Source organism: Thermobia domestica, chromosome 9 (assembly GCF_964235325.1).
Source record: "Thermobia domestica chromosome 9, izTheDome1.hap1.1, whole genome shotgun sequence".
Taxonomy (NCBI): domain Eukaryota; kingdom Metazoa; phylum Arthropoda; class Insecta; order Zygentoma; family Lepismatidae; genus Thermobia; species Thermobia domestica.
In genome coordinates, this window is record NC_137462.1 from 187,292,111 (window position 1) to 187,320,075 (window position 27,965).

Below are 27,965 nucleotides of genomic sequence, written 5' to 3' on the forward strand. Positions count from 1 at the left end.
GCGAGAGAAACCAGGTTTGATCTCAGGCTATATGACTCTGTGGTGAACAACATACTGTCCGTGAGTTTTTTTGAGGTTATCAAATTTCTTCCCACCTTCTCATTCCACCAATTCTTTAACAATCATTTTCTTTAATTATCCATCTCCTTTAGCCTTCAAAGCAAGTCGTGGGAGTAAACTGAAAGATTTTATTTATTTATTTATTTATTTTCGATTGTGGGAAGCTGCCAAAAACAATGGTACGATGTATGCTTAACTGGTCTTCAAAAACTCATCCTGAAAGAGGGTTCATTTCCACTGTTTCCCTGAGGAGCTCATCAGAAAATCGGAGGTGATTTTTTAATATTTTGTGTCACCGCCAAGAATTTTTACAAACCATCGGAATATGAAATGAAATGAAATCTTTCAGTTTAATGTCCCACGATTGTGCACGTTAGGCATAGGAAGACGACCCACCGGAATATGATGCGCTCATTCACCACTCCTGACCGAACTTCAATGTTTATGTTTTCCGTGGTTTGAAGTGAAGGATGTCTCAGTATGAACTTGTAAAGGAAAAGCAATCGCAATTGTTTCCTCAATGATGCATTTTCACACATTTATGTTCAACTACATACTGATCCCTGACTGAATGACAGCATGTTAGCATCTTTTCTAGCACGGAGTATATGACATCATACGCGTGACATCGGCCCATCCATTGGTAGTGTTACTAAGGATAAATCGGATATTTTAATCGCATCAACCTTGTACACAGGATAAACTATACATCTTGAAACGCCTCTGTAACTTTTAAATTAATTGGTAAAGAACACTGAAATTGCACGATGAGAATATCGACAGGGAAATTCTTGAAACTCTGCAATATTACAAGATTAATAGTGTTACCAACCAAACGTAATTTATTTATTTTTTTTTAATGGCGATACGCCACATTATTACATAATTCAACTTTATATGTTAAATGAAACCTTTCAATACCACACTTATTATTTATTGTTATAAACGAAGGGCGCAAACATCTGAATTTCGGACGCCTCTACAACAGTAACGGAAGTAAGACGAAAAGGGTGATGCACTTTGAAAATATCTTAGTGTTGAATGCAATGATTATTATAACATGTATTCCGAATAAATACGAATAACGTTAGAAGAGATCGATATTTTAATTCTTTTATTTCGAAAACTTATTTCAGTATCAAACCCAATTATGTGGATGGTTTGCAATAAATTGTTTACCCTGTAAGCATATACAGGGTGTTCATTTATTGTGTAGCCAAAATCCACTGATGAAATCCTCACACCTAAGCAATAATAATAATAATAATAATAATAATAATAATAATAATAATAATAATAATAATAATAATAATAATAATAATAATAATAATAATAAAAGTCCATATGAACATAGGGCGAAAAACGCGTTGTTTCAAAGTTACGAGATGCCGAAATCAAGAAAATTGTAACTTTGAGGCTGCCTTGCTCGAAAACTATGAGAGATATCAAAGATGGTTGAAGAAATATTAGAGGAACTAGTACACTATCTATCTACATACCTATGTTTCACAGTTGAGTTGTACCGGCGCACATAATTTTAGAGAGAGAGAGAGGTGGAAGAGTGGACTCTCCGCAGAAGCTCTCTCTATATAATCCGTTACGCTGATACATTCCAACTCTGAAACATGGTTATTTAGATAGACACTGTACTGATTCCACTAATATTTCTTTTAACCGCCTTTGATATCTCACAGTTTTCGAGCTAGGCAGCCTCAAATTATAATTTTCTCGACTTCGGCATCTCGTAACTTCGAAACAATGCGTTTTTCGCCCTACCTTCACATGGACTTTTTTTTGAGGATTTCACCAGTGGATTTTGGCTACATAATAAATGAACACCCAGTATAATGCTTATCAAAATAATGGAAATACCTATAGTCCGCAACACGTACGTTGGGTGACGTGGTAACACTGAGGATACATTGTAATGCCTCGCAGCTTTCAATGTTAGGTGATCTCTGCAGCACATCAGGCAACATGGAACGGAAACGTGTGTTGAACAGGCTAAACGTTCGTGATGCAAAATGGGAGACCTCTGAGTTTCATGCCAATGTGGTTATTGTAGTAAAGAAAATTCTCCAAGGTGATGAAGGTTTACAAAACTCACGACGAAACAATATCTCCCCCCCCCCCCCAAAAAAAAAAATCACGATTGAACATGAATTTTTCTTTAGTGATAGGGATAGCGAGCCCTGAAGAAAGAATGTCAGGAAGTACGGTAGAACGAATGTAAAAGTAACTGTAAAACTCAATCAGCACTTGCAATAGCCTCCTGCGACACATTCGCAGTCCGACACGGGTTGTAGAACCTGAGCATCCGACATCAGGTTCTAATCGTCGACATCCTCGTCTCCCATTTCTAGTTTAGGTAATTGTCAATCATATAAAATTTATTTCATATCTCTCGTTTTACCGATCCCATCAGGTTGTTCAGGTGACGTCTGTGCCTTGCAAGCAGAGAATGAATTTTTGGATCGAAAACGCTTTTTACGTATTTTAGGTATAAATTATACGATCACAGACTACGTGTTGTCTACCAGTGCTAGTAAACCTCATAGAGTTGAAGCTCATGAAATTCTTTCCTCTGATTGAGTTACCTAAAGGAACAGTGGAATGTGCAATACGAAATTCATATATAATGACAGTCAGTAGAAATGCTGACCAAGCAATTTAATACATCAAAAACAACAAATGCTGGTAACCATTTACTGCAACACAAAGATTATTATATTCGTTCCAATAACATAATTTTCAAAGTAAATGAAATACTTACTTTGGGTAATACTTATTGAGCTTGGTTTTCGTTTCGTTTCCCGTTCCGGATTTCTAATTTTCTCCATTATTCTACTTATGCTCTTCTCCTTTTTATTTAAAGGTCCAAGACAACTCTCTTCGACAGTCTTTACACACGTCCTATGTATGTTCAATATACAATCTGAAAAATAAATTAACAAATCCCTTAACAGAAAGCTACATTGTTATGGAAGAAATATTTGTTATGTTCATTATTAACTTTACGATTACAAAATATACATTTTATAAAGATCGCAATATAAAAATTGAAGAAGAGTAAGAAAATAAGCATATGGGACAATAATTTGTCTCCCCTTATAAAAACTAATTACTTGGTAACACCGCTTCGGCCTGGATACTTTTTGAAGGTAACTCCACGAGACATTTGGATGTATGACGCATGGATGTGAAACCAGTCGCACATCGGCATATCTCGTAGCTCCAGATAAGTATGGGGTAGCCTATTTGTGCGTTTCACCCATTGCCCGAAATAGTCTTCCACATCTTCAACTTCGGTTAAAACACTGAAGCATTGTACGGCAGACCAGGTGCCCGAAAGTTTATCAAACCATGTACAAACGCCTTCAGTCTTGTGAACACGGTAGTTATCATCCTGGGAGAGTGTCCATTGATATTCATTACGAAGATGGAGAAATTGAAGAGACAATTGATTCCTGAGAATGTCCAAATTAACAATCATATTTATATTCACCTATAAGAATTGCCCGTCATGGTGCGAAAACCATCACAGAATATTCTTCAGCATAAGCCAGCTCTTTCCACGGTGCAATGGTTCTTTCTGGGGGCTTTATGTACACTAAACGCCTTGTATCATTGGAATATACACAAAAACGCGATTCCTCGAACCATAATTACAAGTTTGTAGTCCAGTACAGCCACGCATCTGTTGTCCTGAGCGCAACACAATTGATTCCTGAGAATGTCCAAAGTAACAATCATATTTATATTCACCTATAAGAATTGCCCGTCATGGTGCGAAAACCATCACAGAATATTCTTCAGCTTAAGTACGAAGATGGAGAAATAGAAGACACAATTGATTCCTGAGAATGTCCAAATTAACAATCATATTTATATTCACTATAAGAATTGCCCGTCATGGTGCGAAAACCATCACAGAATATTCTTCAGCTTAAGCCCGCTCTTTCCAAGGTGCAATGGTTCTTTTTTGGGGGTGTATGTACACTAAACGCCTTCTGTATCATTGGAATATACACAAAAACGAGATTCCTCGAACCATGATTACAAGTTTGTAGTCCAGTACAGCCACGAATCTGTTGTCCTGAGGGCACTGAAGATGTGCAGCTTTATGCAATGCAGTCACAAATGACCTCTTCCGTGATACTCAACTCCAAATATCCACTGCACGAAATTATCTTCGCAATGTTGTTTCCGAAACTTGTTGGGATATACACTTTCAAATATACAATAATGATTCAGAAAATTCCTCTAACACCAGTGTGCACTGACAGCAAGAAGAAAAAAAGAGATAAAGATAGCTTCGTTACATGTCTATACACAAATTAATACTACGAGAGCTATCCAGAAAGTCAATCACGTCTAGGCGGAGGCGAGCGCCGTCATTTTGTGCAGGGATTTCCACCCATTCAGTGCGATCCAGCTGCAGACGTGTGAAGTTCGCGCTGCTTCTGCTCTGCTCACAATACATTGTTAACACATGAGTGCTCCGATTGAAAATTACGTCAGTTGTGAAGAGAGGTCGGTCATGCTAATTTTGTTTAAAAAAAAAAAAAAAAAGAAAGAAAAACTGATTGACATTCATATTCAACTGTTTGAAGTTTACGGTAAAGATGTGATGGGTAAAAGTGAAGTGAGGTGTTGGTGATTCATGTTTAAAAATGACTGCACAAACGTTTACGATGAAGAACGAAGTGGACGACCGACCAATGTCACAGATGATTTGATAGCAAAAATCAATTATAAGTTTTGTGAAAATAGCCGTTTTACGATAACAGAGCTCTCGTTTGAGTTTCTGCAAATTTCGTGAATCTTAAAGCATGAAGTTGTGATCCAAAGGTTTTGTGAAAGACGGCTTCCGATAATGCTAACATAGAAACATAAAACTCAGCGGAAGGCAGCCGCCTGAATTTTCTTGGGCCTTATAACAAAGACGGAGATTCATTTATTGACTGTATCGTTAATTTATTGATCTTACCTTTACTAGCACGAGATTGGGTTACGAACGTTAATTACACTGGTCAACAGGGAAAATGCTTCGGAGATAAAATTAACCAATTCTTACTAATTTTAGGGTGCTGATAACGAATACGAAATTAGTTTTTGAAGATTGGTTCGGGTTTCAAAGAAATACGTTATCACCCGATTTGCTCTGCTGGGCAAATTAACGATTCGTGGCAACAGAAGCTGTCTACTTATTTTAATAAACTTCCATTGTTTGACGGTTAGTTCCATTGCTATCCTTAGGGACATACGCAGGGGTGGGTCCTGCGGGTCTTGACACCCCGACTTGTTTGTAAATTTAGTCTAATTTCAGGTGCAATTTTACAAATTTTAATATAATTTAGCTTCAAATTGTATTTGGATCCCTCAAAAGCTTAGGCCCCTCCCGAAATAAATTCCTGCGTAGTCTCTGGCTATCCATATTGCTCTCACTTTATCGCTAACAAAGAAATATCAACCACTTCATGATTTAGTTTGTATTGAAGAGTTTGCCAGAGAAAACATGTTGTGTAACGTTCTTTTGTAGTTACTATTTGCCATCTCGGACGTAGTGGTGGAGAGATATTTCTATTATTATTATTATTATATTATTATTATTATTATTATTATTATTATTATTATTATTATTATTATTATTATTATTATTATTATTTATCGTTCTATGACTATACTAAGCAGAAACATGTCGCGTAAATGTGTTTGCAGTGCAGAGCAAATTGTTGTTTTTAACGAAGTGAAGCAAAAAGTGGAATTTCGCTCATATCATAAAGAAAGCCTATCACTTGTACTTTGGCTGTAAAGTGGGAGATGTAGACAAAAAGTGAGCACCACATATTTTTGTAATACTTGTTCTACAAATTTGCGGGACTGGCTACACGGAAAAAGGACATGCGTGCCATATGCAGTTCCAATGATATGGAAAGAACAGACATATCATACTTCAAATCGCCATTTTTGCATAGTTCTTCCACTTAAAGGTCTAGCCAAAAAAAGAAAAAAGAGACTGCTACTTATTGAAATATTCCTTGAAATGTTCGCCACTGTGCCACACTCTAAAGAACTAAAGATTCCACCTTACTCCAGTGTTTCACCGGATGAAGAGCAAAAGGCGAACAATGTCGACCCACATTGTCAAATTCTGCTGCAGATTCATCGTCTTCCACCGATCCTAACTTTTCAAAACCAAAATATCATTATCTATTCACCATATGATACTCAACCTGAATTAAATTACCTGGAGTTGTCAGAAAGTGGCGCAGAACTGCTGGCATCCAAACTCAAGAAGAGGGGAGCTTATTCTGAAAATCTAAAAGTGTTCGTGTTTTGAACAGGTCAGAATCCCTCAACAGTATTTTCAGTGGAAAGTGACATATTACGTTGTAACAATGTAGGCCTAATTTGTCTTATGAGTAAATTTAACATAGACGATAATCTCGATGAATGGCGGCTACTCATAGACGCATCAAAACATTCTTCAAATATGTTCAGCGTAAAATTCCACAAATTGCTGAAACTAAAATCAAGTAAGAACCCTTATTGGCACTCAAATTCGCTAATTCCTCAATGATCCTGAATTTGATGAAGTGTTAGAAAATGAGCAGAGGATTGCACGAGATTCTTTCCGAAAAGTGGTGACAAATGTTTTGGGAAACGAGCGGTCTCAGAACTATAAGGAAGTAGAGGTGCACCTAATACCTTCTACCAAGCAATAGGGTGTAATGTATCACTAAAAATACATATATTGCACTCCCACATAGATTTCTTCTCGGAAAATTGCGGATCATGGGAAACATTTCTACGATGGAGAAACGATATCAGGGCTACTGGAGTACTAACTCTGCTCTTGCCGATTGTTGTTGGACGAAAATACCCAATTTTACTCCAATTTCCCATTTTCTCGTACAACATATTTTTTATATTTTATATATATTCTGAAGAGAATGACGTGTAAGTCATGATACTCAAATAAATAATACTGTTCGGATTCATTTGATGTCATAGTTATCTCACTTTTTCCTATATGAAATTTGGTATTGACTAGCAGAATTGAGAAATATTTTTCCATCACAACTATTGTTGGTATTACAATGAAACTTGGCACATGTATTACTTATAAACTACAGTAGTTTTAAAGGTATATTATATTTGGGTGCCTATAGTTGGGGCCGTACCAGCGGGTGCTACATTTGAAAAAAGGGATTTTTGGACGGGAAATTCCCAATTTCATCTTAAATTTCCCTCTTCTTATACAAATTTCCCTCTTCTTATACATCATGTACACATGCGCATAGTACCATTTGCAAGCTGGTTTATTCTGAAGTGAATGACATATGAACCAAGATAATCGGATGAACAGAATTGAAGCAATAGCTACTTAAGTGAAAGACCAAATAGAAAATTCGAGAATCTAAGTGTCAATATTACATAACACACATTTCTATCGATTACACTTAAACTCGAAACAATTCATCATTTTGATTTTCGTATTCAGCATCCTCATTTGCATAAGAAAATGTACTTTTCTTTTCTGAAGCATGAAAAACGTTAAAATTTGTTGTCCAGTGTTATGAATGTCCATGGCAAAGAGACACGCCAGGTAACTAAAAAACAAGAAAATGCTTGTAAACCATGTCGGTAAGAGAACTTATGACTACTGTGTTTTGGGATAGGAAAGGCATACTGCTAGTCGACTTTTTGGAACGCGGTGTAACAATTATCGCTGAAAGATATTGTGGAACATTACAGAAGTTGCGGAGAACAATTCAAAACAAATGCCGAGGAAGACTGAGCGCAAAAGTCCTACTGTTTCATGACAACGACCGCCTGCACTCGGCCAAGCAGACTCCGGGACTCTTATACAACTTTCATTAGGAGATCTTCGCCATCCGCCATATAGCCCGAATATCGCACCAAGCAAGCAATCACTTTTTTCCCTACATGAAGACCTGGCTGAAAACGCAGCGCTTTGACGACGATGCAGACCTTCAGCCTGGCGTGCAGGAATGGTTGAAAGCACAGGCAACTTTTTATAACAATGGACTTTGTAAGCTTGTTCATCGCTCTAATAAGTACCTGAAATTGTATGGCGACTATGTCGAAAAGTAGTGAAAGAGTGTCGCTTCGAAATGTATATAATAAAAAATGCCTACTTTCACTTATCTTCTATTTATTTCAAAACTTGGAGTTATTTCTGGATAGCCCTCATATTTCAGAAATGTGCAATTAAACTTGGTAAATCAACATAGCTTGAATTCTAAATGTGGTTCTATCAGAGTAGTTATAAGCTGTGAAATCGAAACAAACAGGCTAGATGTGTTCCTGCGAAGTCAGCTGACACACTGCTTGTATGCAAATCCACAAAACATCAACACTGCCTGCTGGAAAATCGTAACGAGCATAGTATCAAAAGACTGCAACAGGCCATTGAAGCAATGGTATTCGTAGTTTCTTGGAAGACTTACAGATTGTGGTATACACATTACCTGGTATTGTCCTGCTAAAATATGGCGTCCGGAGTTTTGTGTAGGAAGGGTATATCTTCAGCCTCTAAAACTTCTCTGATGTAGCGTTCATTGTTTACGTCGCCCTCAATTTGTAGCAGCGGCAATTATGATGTCCAACACTGTCATATTGTGCTCATGATGGTAGCGTCCAGCGCGCACGTCACAATCGCTAAGAGAGGCTGAAACAAGATTTATCCAAACTCGCAACCACTTGCCACTCAGCATACCACTAACGACATTTTATGCGTCTATTGTAGCTTGACGTGTTTGTAGCTGACGTGGTGGACATAAAACGGCAGTCCAACATTCACCAGACAACTTGAACCGTCAACACAGACAAGTCCATAAGTTCGTACGTCACATACTACGTACAAATCCTGTGACTTCGTACACAATCCAAAATTCCTTGTCGGTGTTTCAAATAGCAATATGTTATTTGTGAAAGAATTGCTTTTCTGACATATGTTCTGAAAACCCAAATCACAAAACGATCTGATTAAAAACAACACAATAAGAGACCTCTCTTACTGCGGCGCATATCTGATTAAAAACGCTTCACCCAACACACAAAAATTTTCAAGTGCTTCCTCAGGGCCTTCCCTATCATCTAGTCATTTCGGTTTTTAAAACAATGTAATAGAAAAATCATAATCATCTCAATTTCTTTTACACCACTTACTATTTTTAGTTATTCAGGGCTCACACTGAAATTCGGTTGATTTCCCTGAATTTTCTGATTATGACTACGTAAATTTTCCCTGCCCCATGACACAGCAAACACTAGGTTTAAAGAAAGATCATTTTCATAATCGACCTCTACTATTCCATATCCATGGAACACACTCATTCTCATTTTCTAAATACAGTATAAGCATCTTTCATAATGTAAATACTTACTGTAAGTCAAACTTTCAGTATTTGGAATACAATAAAACACTAGTTCCAAACAATAATTATACAATACTGATAACTTTAATATCTTCGCATTCTGAACACATGTATCATAATTTGCCCTACTTCTTTGATTTTTTAAATCGACAAACCTAACTTATTCTTCTCTGTTGCATTTGAATTTTTTGTTAATTTTTCTTTTTCTTTTAAAACATGAAGTTTTAACAACTTTTGGCGCTCGTCAAGCTTCTGTACTTCTAAATATATTGATTTTACAACATTTTTCGTATCTTTCTGAATCTTTCTCGATTTTTTGGAGTGTCTTTCAGATCTATGGGAAGTTATAAAATAAATATGTTAAAAATCTCTTCTGTGAAATACGGCAATTTCCTTGACTTTCGGCGTATTTTGAATCATTTCTCAGTCGGCATATGTTGAAGCATTTCTTAGACTCATCTTAATTTCCCCGACTTTAACGGTTAGTGTGAATTCTGTTATTGTGCACATATTTTATACAATAACTCTCACGAATGCAAAAATTACATACTGCTACTTACTTGTACATTGGTATCCTTGAGGTCCAATGCCTGAAATAATCAGGCCACAATGGTTACAGTACGTAACTGTATAATACTGATGAGCAACAAAATGATGGCCTTTGATCGTTAGCTGCTGAAAAAGCGAAACAAATAGAACATGAAAGTCAATTACGCACACTATTATTTGATTATCATCTAGAACTATTATCCAGGATATTGCTGTCGGCAAAACATTGTTATTGAAATTTTGTGGACCACAGTCCTCCATTTAATGAACAAGCATGTCCGTTGGCGTTTAACTGCTAATGGGGTTTTATCATGAAGTGTTATTTTGACAATATGAAATATTCAAGCTTTGCTACTTCTGCAGACAATATCAAATATTCGTGCTTTGCTACTATTTTTAATCAGAAAGTGAAAGCTTTACTAACAATAATATTTCGTATCTAAAACCAAAAATTTGTAAGTACTACTAACAAACCATTTGCAATTGTTATGAACTGCAGTAATATAAAAACTGTTTCTTGAAACGAAAAGATAGTTCCTCAAAACTGACGTATCAAGATTTAACCACTTACAATTTTCTAGCAAAACTTCTAACTAAAACACACTGTTGAGCGGATACCTCCCTTAACAATCGTTGTTACTTTTAGAGAAGTTTCACCGTACATATCTTGTTCTCAACACATGCGCCAACAATTGTCAACGATGAAATTAGCCTAACATTTAATTAACAAAACTGACGTTGGGTTGTTCTTGAAGTCAGAAATTCAATTTTACTTAACCTCAAGAGAGTTAAACATATGCTGTTATGTATCATATGAAAACAATTATACTGGGATCAAAATAAGAAACGAACTGACATTTGGAGGAGCACGTTTTGCCCTATTGCCATGACTATTCCGTTGAGGCGTCTGCTATGCTCTTCCACTTCGGTTGACACAACACTTTTGAGCAAGTTTCGATTCGCCCCTATCAATGACTTTAATAACCCCGTGACGTAGCTCCCCTTTTTAATACATATTTCCAAGTAATCTTGTACTGTCAATTTGTTTCTATTAGGTGTACAACTTTGCTTCTGCCGTTTTCCAATAGGTGGCTCCAAGATGCAGTTCAAGTTGTTTTGGAATGTAACATTGCGAAATGCCAACATAATGCAACGCCAGTATCTTGCTTGACTTACGAGACGAGGTGTCGTTCCATTCTTTGCCCATTCTCGATCTAAACACAATAGTTATTGAACAAGGATCAGGTAAGGATCGATATGTAAAATACAACAATTCAAAAACACGAAAGTTCGGATCAACATTCGCATTTAAATATGACCCAGCCATTGGCAAATTGGATGGAATGCCACTTGTTCAAATACGAGCAAACAAAGTCCAAAAGCAGGAATAAACATAAACCCATCAAAACCCAATGTGGAATAACAGTTTGATATGTTTAGCAATATTTTAAACACAAAATTGCTATTTCCTATGGAAAATGAAAACACCCAATTTCCACCGGTGCAGTTATTTTGTAACGACTGGATGTAACAAGGAAAAATATTCTTACGTTTCTTACGTTTTATGTTTGAAAGGTTTAATCACATGCATGAAGACAGTCAAAAAAAACATGTTTTTAAAGCCATAATCGTCTCTAGGTAGATAATGTATCTGATGAAGACAATGATACACTAACAAAAATGTAACACAAGATTACTAATCTAAGTGTTACGTTTTGGTCAGATTTTTATTCTTTAATTAAATCAACCTTTAATGTAGTTATTCAGAAGGATATGGCCGGCCTGATCGTTAATCAGACATGACATAATTTTCTGTACGCAACAAGTACGTAATAGTTTCCTATAGTATTCATTGATTTTCTGTAAATGTCTCTTAAGTTACTCTTCGCATGACAATTTTACTGCACCATAATTATGCATGAGTTGATTCTTGTCCAATTCAAAGACACAAATTGCTTTCAGTTTACTTACACAAGCCATAATTGCGAAACTGCTACTCCTTCTGAGTTTCTACCGAAGGAAAACTTTCATCTACGTTGACTTCTTGTTCCACAAAGGCTGGATTATTTTCGAGTCGAATGTACGCGGAGGAACTTTCGACAAATCATAATACACTGATCATTAAATTATATTTTCATAAATAATAAAACCAACGAGTATAATGGACTTAGGACAGTTATCAAAGGAACTCATACACTAACCGAAACGAAAGTCAAATACACATGAATATTATATTCTGTATTATATATATGATCACTATCTGATGATCAGAACGTTCTCGGAAACTTTCCAGACTGGATTACTAATATTTTTAAAATTCGTATAAAGAAAGCAGATATACCTTTCTCGTTTTCCCTATCAGTCTTGATTTTAGTGATTTATCTTTGGACACGAATGTTGGACATCGTTCGAGAAGACTATTCGCTTGAGGGCTTCGGACTCCAAATACTTTACTCAACACTGTTCCCAATGCTGCTGCTGTTGTTACTCGTCTTATGTCTACTTCCTTTTCGACATCATCCCTGAAAAAGTACACACATGATGACACATTGTTATTGATATATATCAGGTTGTCTAAAAAGTATTCAGCCGTTGGAGGTCAAAATTGAGAATACCTTTACTGTGATTTGAAAACAGCATTATGAAACCATATATGCACTATATTGAAAATACACTTTTAATTCAAATAAAACAAGTAAGTAAAACACTTTTAACTATACAGAGAAAGATCAATTCTATATCATTTAATGATCAACTTCATATTATAATACCTGACATAAAACACTTCCAGAGACAAACTAAAATTACTTCTAATGAAACAGCTTATCCATACAGTACTCCACATATTAACACACACACACTTCAAAATAATTTCATGCTATAATTTCGTTTGAAAGAATCATTGTCAAAATTTTGTGATACATTGAGATTCAGTTTGATTTATAACTCGAACATTTTAACTTTCGCAATAATAAATAAATACATAAAAATTCTCACGCAAAGCACAGAAAAAGTTATTTAATTTGTAAAAGACCATCATAAAAAATTCAAATACGTACATAAATGGCTCTAATCTTGGTAACAAAATATCTTCGACAATTTTCATTTCCTTATTCTTGTCATGAATACTCTCGTCTAGTTGTGCATCTGCAGGTCCAAATAATGTACCCAACCCAGCAGTTCTTTTTTGTTGAAAGTCCGCTAACTGCTCATTCAGCTCTTCTTTAGCTCGTGCTCTGGCTTTCCAAAAAATCTAGAAACAAAAGTTTGTTTCATAGATTAGAGTTAGGCTTAAATAAATATCACTCAGTCATGGTATACTAGTATATACATATAGGGGAGGCCGGGGTAATAAGAGACATGGTCAAAAAATACCCTAAATATCAAAGCAAAAATATTTAAAAAATACGTAATGGCAACGTCAATATCTTTACTTTCCTACCCCACTGGCACTTATGAACTAATATGAGTTTTTGTATTATTGTCACATTGTGAAAAAATACCTTCACTTTGAACTTACCACGGAAGTTCGTGACTTTTTTAAAATAAAATTTTATTCTGAAAAGTGTTAGAAATGTGGAAATGACTATATAACTTTGTGACGAAGACTATGAAGATTCATGAGAAATTTTGAAAATCGCTGAAACATTGCATTTCAGGTCAATTGAGGGCATGTCTCTTATTACCCCTTTTAGAAATTTTGAAGGGGTAATAAGAGACAGCTGTCTCTTATTACCTCAGTTCAACTTTATGCTTATTTAGCGCATGTGACGAGTATAACCTGCTAGTTTTTTTGTATATAGAAAGTACATAGGAAAACTCCTACTCTGGCAATCCAGTCAAGAGTTTGTGCATAGATAGTGACAGTGGAGAATATGCTTTGGATCAACTAATTTCATCATCAACTGGTGAAAGTTTGCCAGGAGAAATTGATCCAACCAGAGCAGAATCTTGCTTAGAAATGTATTACACCGTGTACTATAATTTTGACTGGTAAACTGGGAGGGTATTGCTTTCCCAGATGAAGGACCGTGTAAGGTTAAATTTTTGAAAAAAGGTTTAAGTGGTTTTAATTAGCCTGCCTATGATGACATTCAAACAGTGGCATCCAAATTTGTGTTTTATGGACCTATCAAACTGGATGGAAATGGAAATGGGCCATTCCAGATTTCCAGAGGATAGCTCCAAAAAATTCGTTGTGTTTATAGCAAAGTTAAAAAGGACTATTGAAACCAAAGCAGAAAGATTAAATATGGCTCCTCTTCTTTTGGTAGGCCTAGGTGTTTGTAGGGCTATTCTTAATATTTGTTAAACTCATGCCTATATGCAACAGTTCTTTTTGGCCTATACATTTTTCATATGTTTATTTAAGTGGTCCAGCCTAAGATAATTAATAAGGCCTACCTGCTACATTTATATTACACTAAAGTTTAAATTACATGTATGAGGTATTGAAATGTTAATTTTGAGTTTACATAGGGTAGCATAATATTTTCAAACTCTTTTGCTCATTTTTCATATGTTCGTTCGACTGTACATCGTGAAAGATTTAATGTTCATCTTACATATTTTTCGAAAATGTAGTTTTCTACTTAGGCTACATTTTACATAAAATTTGATCAGCAATAAGTTTACAACATTTTTCAATGTTCTCTTCTTGTATGATTACAATTTAATAGCTTCTTCAATTCATTTTAAGTTAGCTAAAACTATTTTTCAAATGCGGTATTTTTTCTTTATTGCGAATTTAGGCACTTTTTAAGTTCATTTTCGACATTCTCCAGAAAATTTCTTGTCAGCATTCTTTTTTATTTGGTAGTGTGAGTTTTGTCCATGATGTACCTAGATTACGTAAAACTCAACTATACTTTGTTTTAATGGTTTTTGATACTTAATAATTAGGCAACTAAATTTTCCGAACGAACTATTGAATTTCATTTTTTAAATCTTGATATTTTGGGAACATATTTACAAATTTCAGATCTGAAAAAAGTAAATTGTTCAGAATTGTCTGAAGATGTTTCTTAAAACTCTTACTCATTTTCTATTTTATTTGCATGAGCAGTGAGAGCCCTGTCTCTTATTACCCCTTAGGGGTAATAAGAGACACCGACTTTATTTTTTTTATTTTTATTTATTTATTTATTTATTTTTTTTTTTTTATGAAAAAGCAACTGGAAAAATGTGTTAATACATCAGCAGGTTTCATTTTTTTTTAGTACAATCACATAAATTTTTTTCTAGTTCCTCAAGAAATCAATACAAGTGCTAGATTTTTTTTTGTCTTATTACCTCGTTTGTCTCTTATTACTCCGGCCTCCCCTATAACTCCTAGCTTATCCTAAAACTGTAAATATTTCATTTATAAATAGTGCTATAGACTAGAACAACTAGAACTCAAACTGCGTGCACGGTGAGTCAGTGACAAACCGTTCACCTGTGGCAACAAGGGCCCCTGTTCCGATTCCAGGTCATATGAGTATGATGGACTTCAAAGTGGCAAAAGTACTTCGGGATTTAATTTCCTATAACTATTTATATTTCACCATTCTTGTCTTACTATTTATGGGCATTTACCATGGGCCACTTTTCATTCGAAAAGTGTAATTGCCAAACGTTGGACTAGAGATTTTACTTCACAGTTCTGAAGAGCCTAAATTCATGTTTGCAATATTTTTCGGTAGCTTGTCCCACATTAAAGAAAAACCAAATATTAAAATATTCATTTAGATCCCAATACAGCACTAGGACATTTTACATTGAAACGTACGACACAAAAAGTTAAGTACTGAGTTAATTATTGTTATTATGCATTATACATGATAGCGTAACTAAGTCATTCTTCTTCGGTAAAATGTCAATTACGGCTTACATATCTCTTATGTTTTATGAGAGTAGGTGGTACCACGCACATAGTAATTATCTATTACTAGTTCTTCCTCCCCAAGCCTTCGGCTTGTCTGCAAATTGCCTATATCTTTTGACGTCATGTAGGAGGTAGCGCAGCTAGCGAAAACTATTAGCCTGACTGTGAGCTATTAGGAATTAGAGTGGCTAAAATAACTGAGGAGTTTTGCTTTTATAATAAGGATTAACAAAATCTAAATATTTCGCCTAGATGTCTATGCAACCCACAACCCTAATATGTTCTAAAAGTTGCATATTAGCGTGACTAACAGTTTGAAGGATCTGGCTGTTGTAAGAAGTTAGTTGTTTTTCAGCAAGATGCTACAGCGTCAGTGAGTTTCTGCACTAAGCATTTCCAAATCGCTACAATGACCGAGATAATCTCTTTTGGAGCTTATTCTTCCAACACCAAACCTTTGGATTGCTTTTCTTGGGATTATGTAGCACAAGCCATTGGAATTATAAAAGAATGTCTTCTACTAATCTAGTCTCAGATATTAACGACCAGAAGACTAGAATAACAGAAATAACTGTTATACAATTGACAAATATGAAGGACAATCAAAAGAAACTGAATACTGTTTTAGTGTCTTACACGCACAATTGACAGAGATGGAAAGAATTTCCTTTTCTTTAAAACACGAAAATCTAAATCGAAAAACAAAATATTTCCACAATTGAATTTCGTTAATTTATTATGATCGAATTTCGTTAACGATAATTTATGGAACACTTCTACATAATTCAAGCTTTAAAACTGACACACCGATAAGCAGTTACGTTATGACAAATCTCCACCCTAGAGAAATGAGCGCTCCTGCAAAAGAAAGCCTCAAGTGTCAAGATCATGAACAGTACAACATACGCAAACCCAGCATGGTTTTTCTGTTGTGATAAGTATGATGTAAAAACGGAAGAGCTGCAGATTTATCTGAGTTGATAAAGCATAAATTGTGGCAGAATTGTACTTTGAAGTCAAAATCTCCGAAACAGAAGGCTGCTTCTGTGCGTCTGTAGGAAGTACGGACTAAAAGCTGTGCAACGAGCAGCAAACGATAGACGGGTACCCATCCATACGTCCACTATGGCGCATTAATGTTAAACACCAACGGAATGTGTCTCATGCTGTGCAAAGCTATCACAGGGCGTCAGTTCAGACGTAGCAACAGCATTGGTGAGAGCGACAAAATATAAGTATCAGTACATTATTTGTTTATCGAATTCTTCTGCGTATAGGTTTGCGCAACCACAAACCTAATCGAATTCAAATCATCACTTCAATACAGCGAATGAAATGGACACATACCATTTGCACTGTGGGCTAGATGAGTTAGAAATGCCCAGCGTGGCCAAATGACTATAAGATTCGCAATGTAGCAAATTGATAGACGAGCGCGTACATGCTAATTAACATCAGATTACGGTATTTCAGTGTACTACTGGAAAGAGACAGATCGACGATGGCGTTGTGATGATGTTGGCGAGGTTTTCATGGGACACGTTAGTGCCAATTATACCACCAAAAGAATAATTCCTGACAGCTGTTGGATATCTGAAGATGATGACTTAAAAAAAGTGTTTCTGCGAGTTATGGTCTTTACCAAGAGATCAATGTACCATTCAACAAAATCAAGGTCGCCAACGAGTGCTTCGAGGAGCATACTAAACTTCAGTTAATGTCATGGCCTCCAATGGACGTGGAATAAATCTGCATGTATGTTATGAACTGAAAAAGCAATTTCATTCTATATCATCATCCCGAGATGTCCAAGAACAGATGGACCTGCTACTGCAGTTACAGTACAAAATATCCCAACATATTTATTTAAACCTCGCCGAATCGCTTTCCCGGAGGCCATTTTGGAAACGAAAGGAAGTGTTACATCTTTTTCGGTACATAGTCATAATGTAATGGCTCATCTGTGTATATAATCCAAACTTATGTTAAAAGAAAACTACCCTTATGAATATGAACATGCTTTTAAAAGAATATTAAGTGCCCCGCTTTTTTGAATACTGTTGTGCTTTCTTTTCTATGGAAGGATGTTTCCATATGCCTTCCGATACTTAGACTCAGGACAGAACCCTGCATCCAACTCCATGGATTGTTTAATTATAAACTGTTTTCACAATTCCTTAAAGAAAAAAATATGACGTGGTCCGGTAATCTAGCTCTGTCGAAGCAAGATGTTGAGACAGAAACGGGAATGTTGTCTAAAAGAACATCTGGCATGACTGAACTCAAATCGCAGTGTTGTTCTGAACCAATGTAAATAGTACGATTCCTTCCTTTATAATCCTGGTGTTGCACACGTACGTAAGTTAAAAATCAGATACATATACAGACCACATATACCATGCACTAAGTATTATGAGATAAGGCTTGTAACGAGTCGCCTCGAGGACACCCCCCGGCTCGCGACTCAATGGACTCGTCCCAAGATGATGACGACTAACGAGAAGCAAGGGAGAGTAAAAGCAAAAAAAAAAAAAAAGAAAAAATACAAATACAATATGTTATAGTCTTGTTTAAATCAAGCTAAATTTAACTGTTATATATATATATTTATTTCCTTGTATCTTTGTCTGTTAGTTTTTTTAAAAAAAAAAGAAAAGAAGGAAAGAGTAGGAGTGCGCGAAAAATAGAGTCAATATGGAAATCATTCAAACTTGCTAGCGCGTCACGTGATGGTTCGTAGTTACGTGGTATGTGGTTGCCTTCAGCCCGCATACTCTTTCGTGATTCACCAACCGAGACGGATCGTGAATTCGTAGTTTCTTCGGACAGGATGGAACTTGGTTTCGTAGCTGTAGTTTGTCAGCCAGCATTAATTATTAATTCACGATTGCATGAGTGGTGACGGTTGTGGAAAGAAACGTGTACAAGTCTTTGTATGGTGTCGTTGTTTGTGTCAGAGTTTAGCTGTGAAGTTAGACTGGGCCAATGAATGTATTGGGCATTACGGCAAAAAGAGTGAAAAGTGTGGAAAAAAGTGCTTAGTGATATGAGTAAAATCACAGTTTCTCAGAAGCTAGTATTTCTGTTATTTTTCTTTCTTGTTTTAAGCCGAAAGATAATAGAAGTATTGGAGCCGAGGCAGGAATTGAACGGGGGACCAAAAGGAGGTCAATTTGTGCCCGTTTAGGCCTATATGTTACGAGTTTGTTCAAATAGCCAGTGTAATCTTTTGATTACTATAACTTTAGTTGTCTGGTTACTTTGTGGAGCATTTTTGCCCAAAGGACGAACTCTGCACATTTTTGTGGGACGTTAATTTGTGAAAAGAAAAGGAAAAGAACTGAGAAACAATAGTTACTTGCTCTGAATTTTAATGCAGGAAGCTTTACTCTTATTAAGCTCCACTGCTTTTGCAAGTAGCTGTTTGCACGCTGAAACTAAGTTTAGTTTGAATTTGGCGAGAGAGTTTGAAAAAGGGTTTTTAGACCAAGTGCCGTTTGACCAATATATTTATTCGCTTCGAGTTACATCTCAGTCAGACAACGAAGCCAATCCCGTTACCGTGACACCACAAGACAAGGTAATAAGAAGAAAGAAGATTTTGGTGAGTGAATTTTTGATTTAAGTAGTATATGGGTCACTTTGTGAACAATTGCAGATTGGTTGTGGTTAAGGTCGTTTCCGCTTTGGTTAGGACGCTATTATCATTTGCATTAAATCGCCACTGTAGGGATCTGTTTCTTAACCTAGTCAAATCCTCCCCAGATTGTAATTTAGAAATTAGTGGAATGATAATCCGGGAGTATAGTTCCGAATAATTACGAAGAATATTAAGAGAATCGAGATTATTTCCTTGTGGATATGTTTATAACCTTACAGCGTGATTCTGAATCGTTAATACTTTCATGTTGCATTCATTCTTAACGAATGATTTCCATTGAGATTCTATATCGAGCCATTAAGAGTAAATAATTAGGGTTTTTGGTAAGAATTGAATACTGAAGGTTCATTGTGCGATATTTTTGTGCATATTTAAGATTAGAAATTGTGAAAATTAACATATATTACGTTGTTATCAAAAATTAAATTTTTGTGTCGGTACAGTCACAGTCAATAAAATAGGACTAGGTACAACTTTAGTAAAGAGTGTTGTAATTCGAATAGGTAGTTTATTCTAAAGAATAATTGTGATATTATTTTTAACCGAATTGATTGAAGAATCATTAAATTATTGAGTTGGATTCTCAGTTTTGTACAGTCGGTGACAAAAGTTTATGAAACGAATATTTACTAGTAAACATTGAAATTTGCTTACAACATTGAAAGTTGATTATCGAGACTGATTAACTTCAGATTTATTATTATTAAATATTTTGTTAATATTTGAGAAATTACTTTCAGACTTTATTTTATATTCAAGCGAATTTGGATTTGAATTAAAATATTGAGATTGTTGTTAGATATTACGATTACATTAACAGTTAATATATTTGAGTTAAATTGTTATAAATTTTGAATTGGATTTCTTACATATTGCTACGCGAAATGTTAATATCTATTTACATTTTTTTTATTTTTTTTATTATTATTATTGTTGTCATTGCTGCTTTGTGCATTTATATTAATCTAACGTATTAGTATATATGCACAACCAACGCTTTGAAATAAATATTGTTATTGAAAATTTGAAATCTGGTTGTTCAATTATTTATGATTATTTGCATATCCTATTTATTTGTGTTTGTCATCAACATATTCACAAGGAATTTCACTCCGTCTAGTCTGATAAAACTGCTTTGGGTTTGTGTGTCTGTTCGGTCAAGACTCTTCTTTCAGGTTTGCTACTCGAGTTTAAATCGATTGTTGAAATTTTATTTTTTATAGAGACTCTCGATTTGGATTCGTGTGGCGTGACTAGAGGGAAAGGGTCGTTACATAGTCACGAAAGAGTATCTCAGAAAAATTTTTTTAAGAAGGTGTCTTCATCTAACAAAAAAAGAAAAAAATTAGTATAAGAAATATATCTAGTCCTTATTATAACAGTACATAGAATTAGTTTCCAAATATTTGATAGTAAATTTTGTATTTCAATTCCCTTTAAATTTTTGCTTCTCTTATGCAAAGGTTTTGCAATTTAATAGCAATAATTGAAAATATTTGTGATTTCTTATCTCTTCTGAATTTTAAATTTTCGCAGCTAGTTTTTGGTCGATTCGATTTTCATTTGTGTAGTGTAGTAGTAGTCTTAGACTTATCTTGTATTTATGTTAATATTAAGTAACATTTATTATATATTACTTGTATTGTGTATATGCATATTGAAATTCAGTGTAATGGAGAATCTTAGAGACCATACAGTTATTGATATTCCGGATTCCGAATATTTAACGTTGGATGCCACAGGGCATGTCGATTTAGATAGAACTTTAGAATTTGGTTCTGTTAACATGGAATTAACTCCTCCTACACAGGGTAGTTTATTTATACATCAAATACCATCGCCTTTTGTAAATTTATCTAATCGATCCACCCATTCATCGAATGGTACTTTTGGTTTCAGCCGCATGGTTAACGCTACTAGTTTAGATGGTTCTAGAATGGAACAAAGACAAGTGTCCTTTGCTGAACCAATGTTAAGTGAAAATAATTCAATACCTTCCGGGAATAATGCTGTAGGCGATGAGCGATTGCGTCATCGATACTTTAATTTAGGAAACTATTACAAAAGGGTTTCTTGTATTAGAAATTCAACTCCTCGAGTGGGTAGTAATAGAAAGTTTGTAGGGAATGCCAACTTCCGGTCAGAGGATAGAAACACCGAATCCTGTAGACCTAACATTGTTTTTTCAAACCCAAGTTCTCATGTAGAGTCTAATCGTTTTGATTCTGATATTGAGCATAAGTTAATGATCAAGTATACTCATATGCGATCATTGAGTTACTTAGAAAACAGGTTGCGAGACATAAAAAATGTTAACGGTAAAAACAGTATTCAGGTTTTTGAAATGCTATTCAAGTTAGAAGAAATATTAATGGATAGCAATTATTCCTTAGGAATGCTACTTTCTGTCTTGATACCTAAATGTGAAGCGGAAGTATTAAAAGTAGTAACTTCAGCATTGAATGAAAACATGAGTTGGGTAAATTTTAAGCAAAATATTTTGATGAAGTTTGTAACTCCCATTACTATACATTCGCTAATAGGAGAACGTGTTTATAGAAAACAGCGATTAACTGAATTTGTAAATGATTATGTGAAATCAATTATAGTTTCAATGTCAGTGTTGAACATGAGTATTGAGGAAGGGGATTTAGTCAAAACAATTTTGTGCGGAATGAATCCAAGCATTAGGTTCAAAATGTTGAATTATTATGTGCCATCGAATAAGTGGGAATTGTTAGATATTTCAGAGAAATTTGTTTCAAGATTTAGAGAACAAATAGAATACAATAAATATTGTGGGATTACCAAAGGCAAACCAAATATGGTATTATCAAATAATAGTTCGGTGACTCGAGATATTAAGACGAAAGATAGTGTTAAACTAAATCATAATGTACAACTGAATTCAATGAATGAAATATCTAGGAGTTCGATTGCTTCAGGGTTTCGTTCATTTAAAAATAATCGGTCTGATCAAGTATTGAATAAAAACTTTAGCAAAATTCCATCTGAAATGGACGGAGTTGTTGCGACCTTTGTGGTTGGCAAAGTGAATAATATTCTAACTACTGTTTGTGTCGATGGGGGGTCAAGTTTCAACCTCGTTACCATTGATATGGTCAGGCGTTGTGGTTCCGAGAAATTTATTTACGAAGTAGAAGAAAAAACTGTGAATGCTCCTTCGGGTTTAAACTTCGTGACAAAGGAAGAAATTGTGTTAACTATTAATCTTTCGGGATATTTCCAAACTGTAATCTTCAAGGTGGTCGAACAATTGCCTTGTGATTGTTTGCTTGGGATGTCATTTCTTCGGACTACGTCTGCTATATTAGACTACGATAAAAACCTTTTAATTTTGAACAATGGAAAAAAGAGGTTACGACTACAATATCGGCGGGATGTGTTCAAACGGAATATTGATGGATTTAGATCAAGTGATCGTGGTGGCCAGCGAAGGTTTTGGCAGAATAAGTCGTCTTCAGCGAAAGCGGCTAATGGGAATTCTTCGGGCCAGACTTCATTGTTCTTCAGGGCCGATTTATCTTCCATGGGGATTAAGGAAAAAGGGATCCAGTGTGATTTGGATGTACAGCAGCTGGAATCTCAGATGTTGACAATTAACGCTCCGAGTTCTTCGCAACTTTTGGAACTGCGAGATTTAATCGAGTGCAACTTGTCAAAGGGACATACTGATGTAGTGGTAGCGCAACCCGAGATGGAAGAAAAGTTGGTGAAAGTTGATAATCAGGACTTAGTGAAGAGTAACGGCTTCAATCATCGAGCTGATACTTTGCTTGATTTAGCCATGATTTCAACCAACTATGAATCAGTTGAAAGGACAGATGATCAACCTATATCGGCTGACAGTGCGAGTCCAAATGGTCAATTGGAAGAAAATACTTCGTCAGTGTTGGGCCACAAACAGGATTCTACTGTTTGTAATGAATCTTCAGGTCGATCAACTTTGAAGAAAAAGAAGACGAAGAAGAAAAAGAAGAAGAAAGATTCCAAAGAGGTTCTAAATCGAAGTGAAGAAACTAAGCCAGAGATTGAAGAAGACAAAGGCGCTTCGGTCCACCAATGTTCAAAGCCAATTGCAGAAAAGGAAGTGAAAGGCAGTTCATCGGAAGCTTCAGATGCTGACGTCGAATTAGCTGAAAATTTTCATACGCTTCTAAAACGAAATAAGAAGTATGTGATGGAGAACTTACCTCGTCGGACTTTAAAACTTGATCATTCCGGACAGATGAAAAACCGTGATAGCATACAGGTTGAAAAACCTAAACGCGACGATACCTGGAGTTATCGGGATCCGGATGTTGAATCGTTTATTGATTCAGTTAAAAACGAATATGCTCATGTTAAATCTGAATGCGTTAAATATATTAAAGATCTCGTCGGAAGGCTTATAAGTATATATTTGTTTATTTGTATTGTTAACTTTACTCTTGTTAAAATTATTAGTGAGCAATCTGGGCTAAAGGTGAGTCCAATCGAAGCTTTTTGTGGACGTCCGAGTTATACCCCTTTAGAAATCCGATGGAACATCTGTGAGTCCGATTTTGCTGGTAAAACTTCCCAAGATATTTGGCTGAAAGCTTTGGTAAATATGGAAAAAAGCTGGAATAACAGAAGGAAGCTCATGATGCAGCGTAGAAGAGAGGTAAACTTCAATATAGGAGATAAGGTTTTACTCCGCACACATGTTAAATCGTCCTTAAAGGATCAAATAGTCAAATCTCTAAGTGACAAATGGCATGGGCCTTATGTTGTCAGGAAGTTCCTCACACCCAATACTATTCTTGTCTCTGACGAGAACGATACTATGACTTCTTATAGAAAAAGTCATGTATCAGACGTAAAGATTTATCGTGAACCACGATCGAGAGATCATTAGATCGGAATCATTTCAGGAAGAGATAAGAAAAATTATTGTAAGAGATTGGTAATATAATTAAGAATTGCAAGGAATTATATATGTACCTGTATATATTTTTTTGAGAAGTTACTCATCTCAACTACTTTGTTTTGTTGAATGAATTCAGAAGCAGTGGCCATGAATTCAATAAAAATTCTTAAAATGGTAAGCTGAAGAGTTTGTGTTAATATTTATTATAATAAATTGTAAATAGTATTTATTGAACTATGTATATACTTGTTTTGTATATATGTTAATGCTTTCTTGTATTTTGTAGCCACTCTATTTTCCTTGCCAATTGGAGGAAAATTTTTGCATGTTGCAAAAATTTTTTTTTACGGAGGGGTGATTGTAACGAGTCGCCTCGAGGACACCCCCCGGCTCGCGACTCAATGGACTCGTCCCAAGATGATGACGACTAACGAGAAGCAAGGGAGAGTAAAAGCAAAAAAAAAAAAAAAAAAAAAATACAAATACAATATGTTATAGTCTTGTTTAAATCAAGCTAAATTTAACTGTTATATATATATATTTATTTCCTTGTATCTTTGTCTGTTAGTTTTTTTAAAAAAAAAAAGAAAAGAAAGAAGGAAAGAGTAGGAGTGCGCGAAAAATAGAGTCAATATGGAAATCATTCAAACTTGCTAGCGCGTCACGTGATGGTTCGTAGTTACGTGGTATGTGGTTGCCTTCAGCCCGCATACTCTTTCGTGATTCACCAACCGAGACGGATCGTGAATTCGCAGTTTCTTCGGACAGGATGGAACTTGGTTTCGTAGCTGTAGTTTGTCAGCCAGCATTGATTATTAATTCACGATTGCATGAGTGGTGATGGTTGTGGAAAGAAACGTGTACAAGTCTTTGTATGGTGTCGTTGTTTGTGTCAGAGTTTAGCTGTGAAGTTAGACTGGGCCAATGAATGTATTGGGCATTACGGCAAAAAGAGTGAAAAGTGTGGAAAAAAGTGCTTAGTGATATGAGTAAAATCACAGTTTCTCAGAAGCTAGTATTTCTGTTATTTTTCTTTCTTGTTTTAAGCCGAAAGATAATAGAAGTATTGGAGCCGAGGCAGGAATTGAACGGGGGACCAAAAGGAGGTCAATTTGTGCCCGTTTAGGCCTATATGTTACGAGTTTGTTCAAATAGCCAGTGTAATCTTTTGATTACTATAACTTTAGTTGTCTGGTTACTTTGTGGAGCATTTTTGCCCAAAGGACGAACTCTGCACATTTTTGTGGGACGTTAATTTGTGAAAAGAAAAGGAAAAGAACTGAGAAACAATAGTTACTTGCTCTGAATTTTAATGCAGGAAGCTTTACTCTTATTAAGCTCCACTGCTTTTGCAAGTAGCTGTTTGCACGTTGAAACTAAGTTTAGTTTGAATTTGGCGAGAGAGTTTGAAAAAGGGTTTTTAGACCAAGTGCCGTTTGACCAATATATTTATTCGCTTCGAGTTACATCTCAGTCAGACAACGAAGCCAATCCCGTTACCGTGACACCACAAGACAAGGTAATAAGAAGAAAGAAGATTTTGGTGAGTGAATTTTTGATTTAAGTAGTATATGGGTCACTTTGTGAACAATTGCAGATTGGTTGTGGTTAAGGTCGTTTCCGCTTTGGTTAGGACGCTATTATCATTTGCATTAAATCGCCACTGTAGGGATCTGTTTCTTAACCTAGTCAAATCCTCCCCAGATTGTAATTTAGAAATTAGTGGAATGATAATCCGGGAGTATAGTTCCGAATAATTACGAAGAATATTAAGAGAATCGAGATTATTTCCTTGTGGATATGTTTATAACCTTACAGCGTGATTCTGAATCGTTAATACTTTCATGTTGCATTCATTCTTAACGAATGATTTCCATTGAGATTCTATATCGAGCCATTAAGAGTAAATAATTAGGGTTTTTGGTAAGAATTGAATACTGAAGGTTCATTGTGCGATATTTTTGTGCATATTTAAGATTAGAAATTGTGAAAATTAACATATATTACGTTGTTATCAAAAATTAAATTTTTGTGTCGGTACAGTCACAGTCAATAAAATAGGACTAGGTACAACTTTAGTAAAGAGTGTTGTAATTCGAATAGGTAGTTTATTCTAAAGAATAATTGTGATATTATTTTTAACCGAATTGATTGAAGAATCATTAAATTATTGAGTTGGATTCTCAGTTTTGTACAGTCGGTGACAAAAGTTTATGAAACGAATATTTACTAGTAAACATTGAAATTTGCTTACAACATTGAAAGTTGATTATCGAGACTGATTAACTTCAGATTTATTATTATTAAATATTTTGTTAATATTTGAGAAATTACTTTCAGACTTTATTTTATATTCAAGCGAATTTGGATTTGAATTAAAATATTGAGATTGTTGTTAGATATTACGATTACATTAACAGTTAATATATTTGAGTTAAATTGTTATAAATTTTGAATTGGATTTCTTACATATTGCTACGCGAAATGTTAATATCTATTTACATTTTTTTTATTTTTTTTATTATTATTATTGTTGTCATTGCTGCTTTGTGCATTTATATTAATCTAACGTATTAGTATATATGCACAACCAACGCTTTGAAATAAATATTGTTATTGAAAATTTGAAATCTGGTTGTTCAATTATTTATGATTATTTGCATATCCTATTTATTTGTGTTTGTCATCAACATATTCACAAGGAATTTCACTCCGTCTAGTCTGATAAAACTGCTTTGGGTTTGTGTGTCTGTTCGGTCAAGACTCTTCTTTCAGGTTTGCTACTCGAGTTTAAATCGATTGTTGAAATTTTATTTTTTATAGAGACTCTCGATTTGGATTCGTGTGGCGTGACTAGAGGGAAAGGGTCGTTACAGGCTCTACGTACGAAAAATCGGTAAGACTGTTACGAAAATAATTTATCAACTCAGCTGTGGAGGAAAATATTATTAAAAATCCTGGGCAAGACGAGTTACAATATCTCAGGACAATAATAAACTTCGAAGTAAATTACTTGTCTTCATCTTCCAAGCAAACCAACCAGAGAATAGAAAAAGGAAAACTTAAAATATTACAGTGTTTTTTTGAAATTCCTTCTTGTGTTTGTTGCTCTCAGAACTTAAGCAGCACTTTTCCGTATCAATTTCGGCTTAATAGTTAAATCTGATTACACGTTAACATTCTAAAATACACATACCATACAAAAAATGCATTAAAAAACAAATTATTACCAATTTCAATACCATTATGATTTCAATAAAAACTGCTATTAATATCATCATCATCATAGGTATTCTGCTATTAGCAGGTCATTTGCTATTAATATAACTAACTATTATTATATACTAGTATAAAACAGCTCATAACCTATTAGAATAAGTCAAGAAACAGAAAACCTTTTAGCTTAGATTGCGTTGCACTGAAGCATTGTCATTCGCCCAATTCAATGAACTACATGAATTAACGAAAAGCACGAAAATGATTAACACTTCCCATGCTATGTCAAACATT

At 35.1% G+C, this 27,965-nt stretch overlaps 1 protein-coding gene across 13 annotated transcripts in view; it reads right to left on the reverse strand.

Annotated features, from left to right (window-relative positions):
- RhoGEF2 (Rho guanine nucleotide exchange factor 2) overlaps nucleotides 1-27,965 on the reverse strand; it is a 656,727-nt gene that overhangs the window by 491,585 nt on the left and 137,177 nt on the right. For 12 of the 13 annotated variants that reach the window (XM_081725662.1, XM_081725658.1, XM_081725654.1 and 9 more), the window contains 4 exons: nucleotides 13,076-13,269; nucleotides 12,358-12,538; nucleotides 10,028-10,142; nucleotides 2,834-2,995 (listed from right to left, as the gene is read on the reverse strand). In XM_081725662.1, coding sequence (XP_081581788.1) covers nucleotides 2,834-2,995; nucleotides 10,028-10,142; nucleotides 12,358-12,538; nucleotides 13,076-13,269 — 652 coding nt within the window. The remainder of the gene's footprint in view (nucleotides 1-2,833; nucleotides 2,996-10,027; nucleotides 10,143-12,357; nucleotides 12,539-13,075; nucleotides 13,270-27,965) is intronic. The other variant, XM_081725656.1, reaches the window with a different exon arrangement.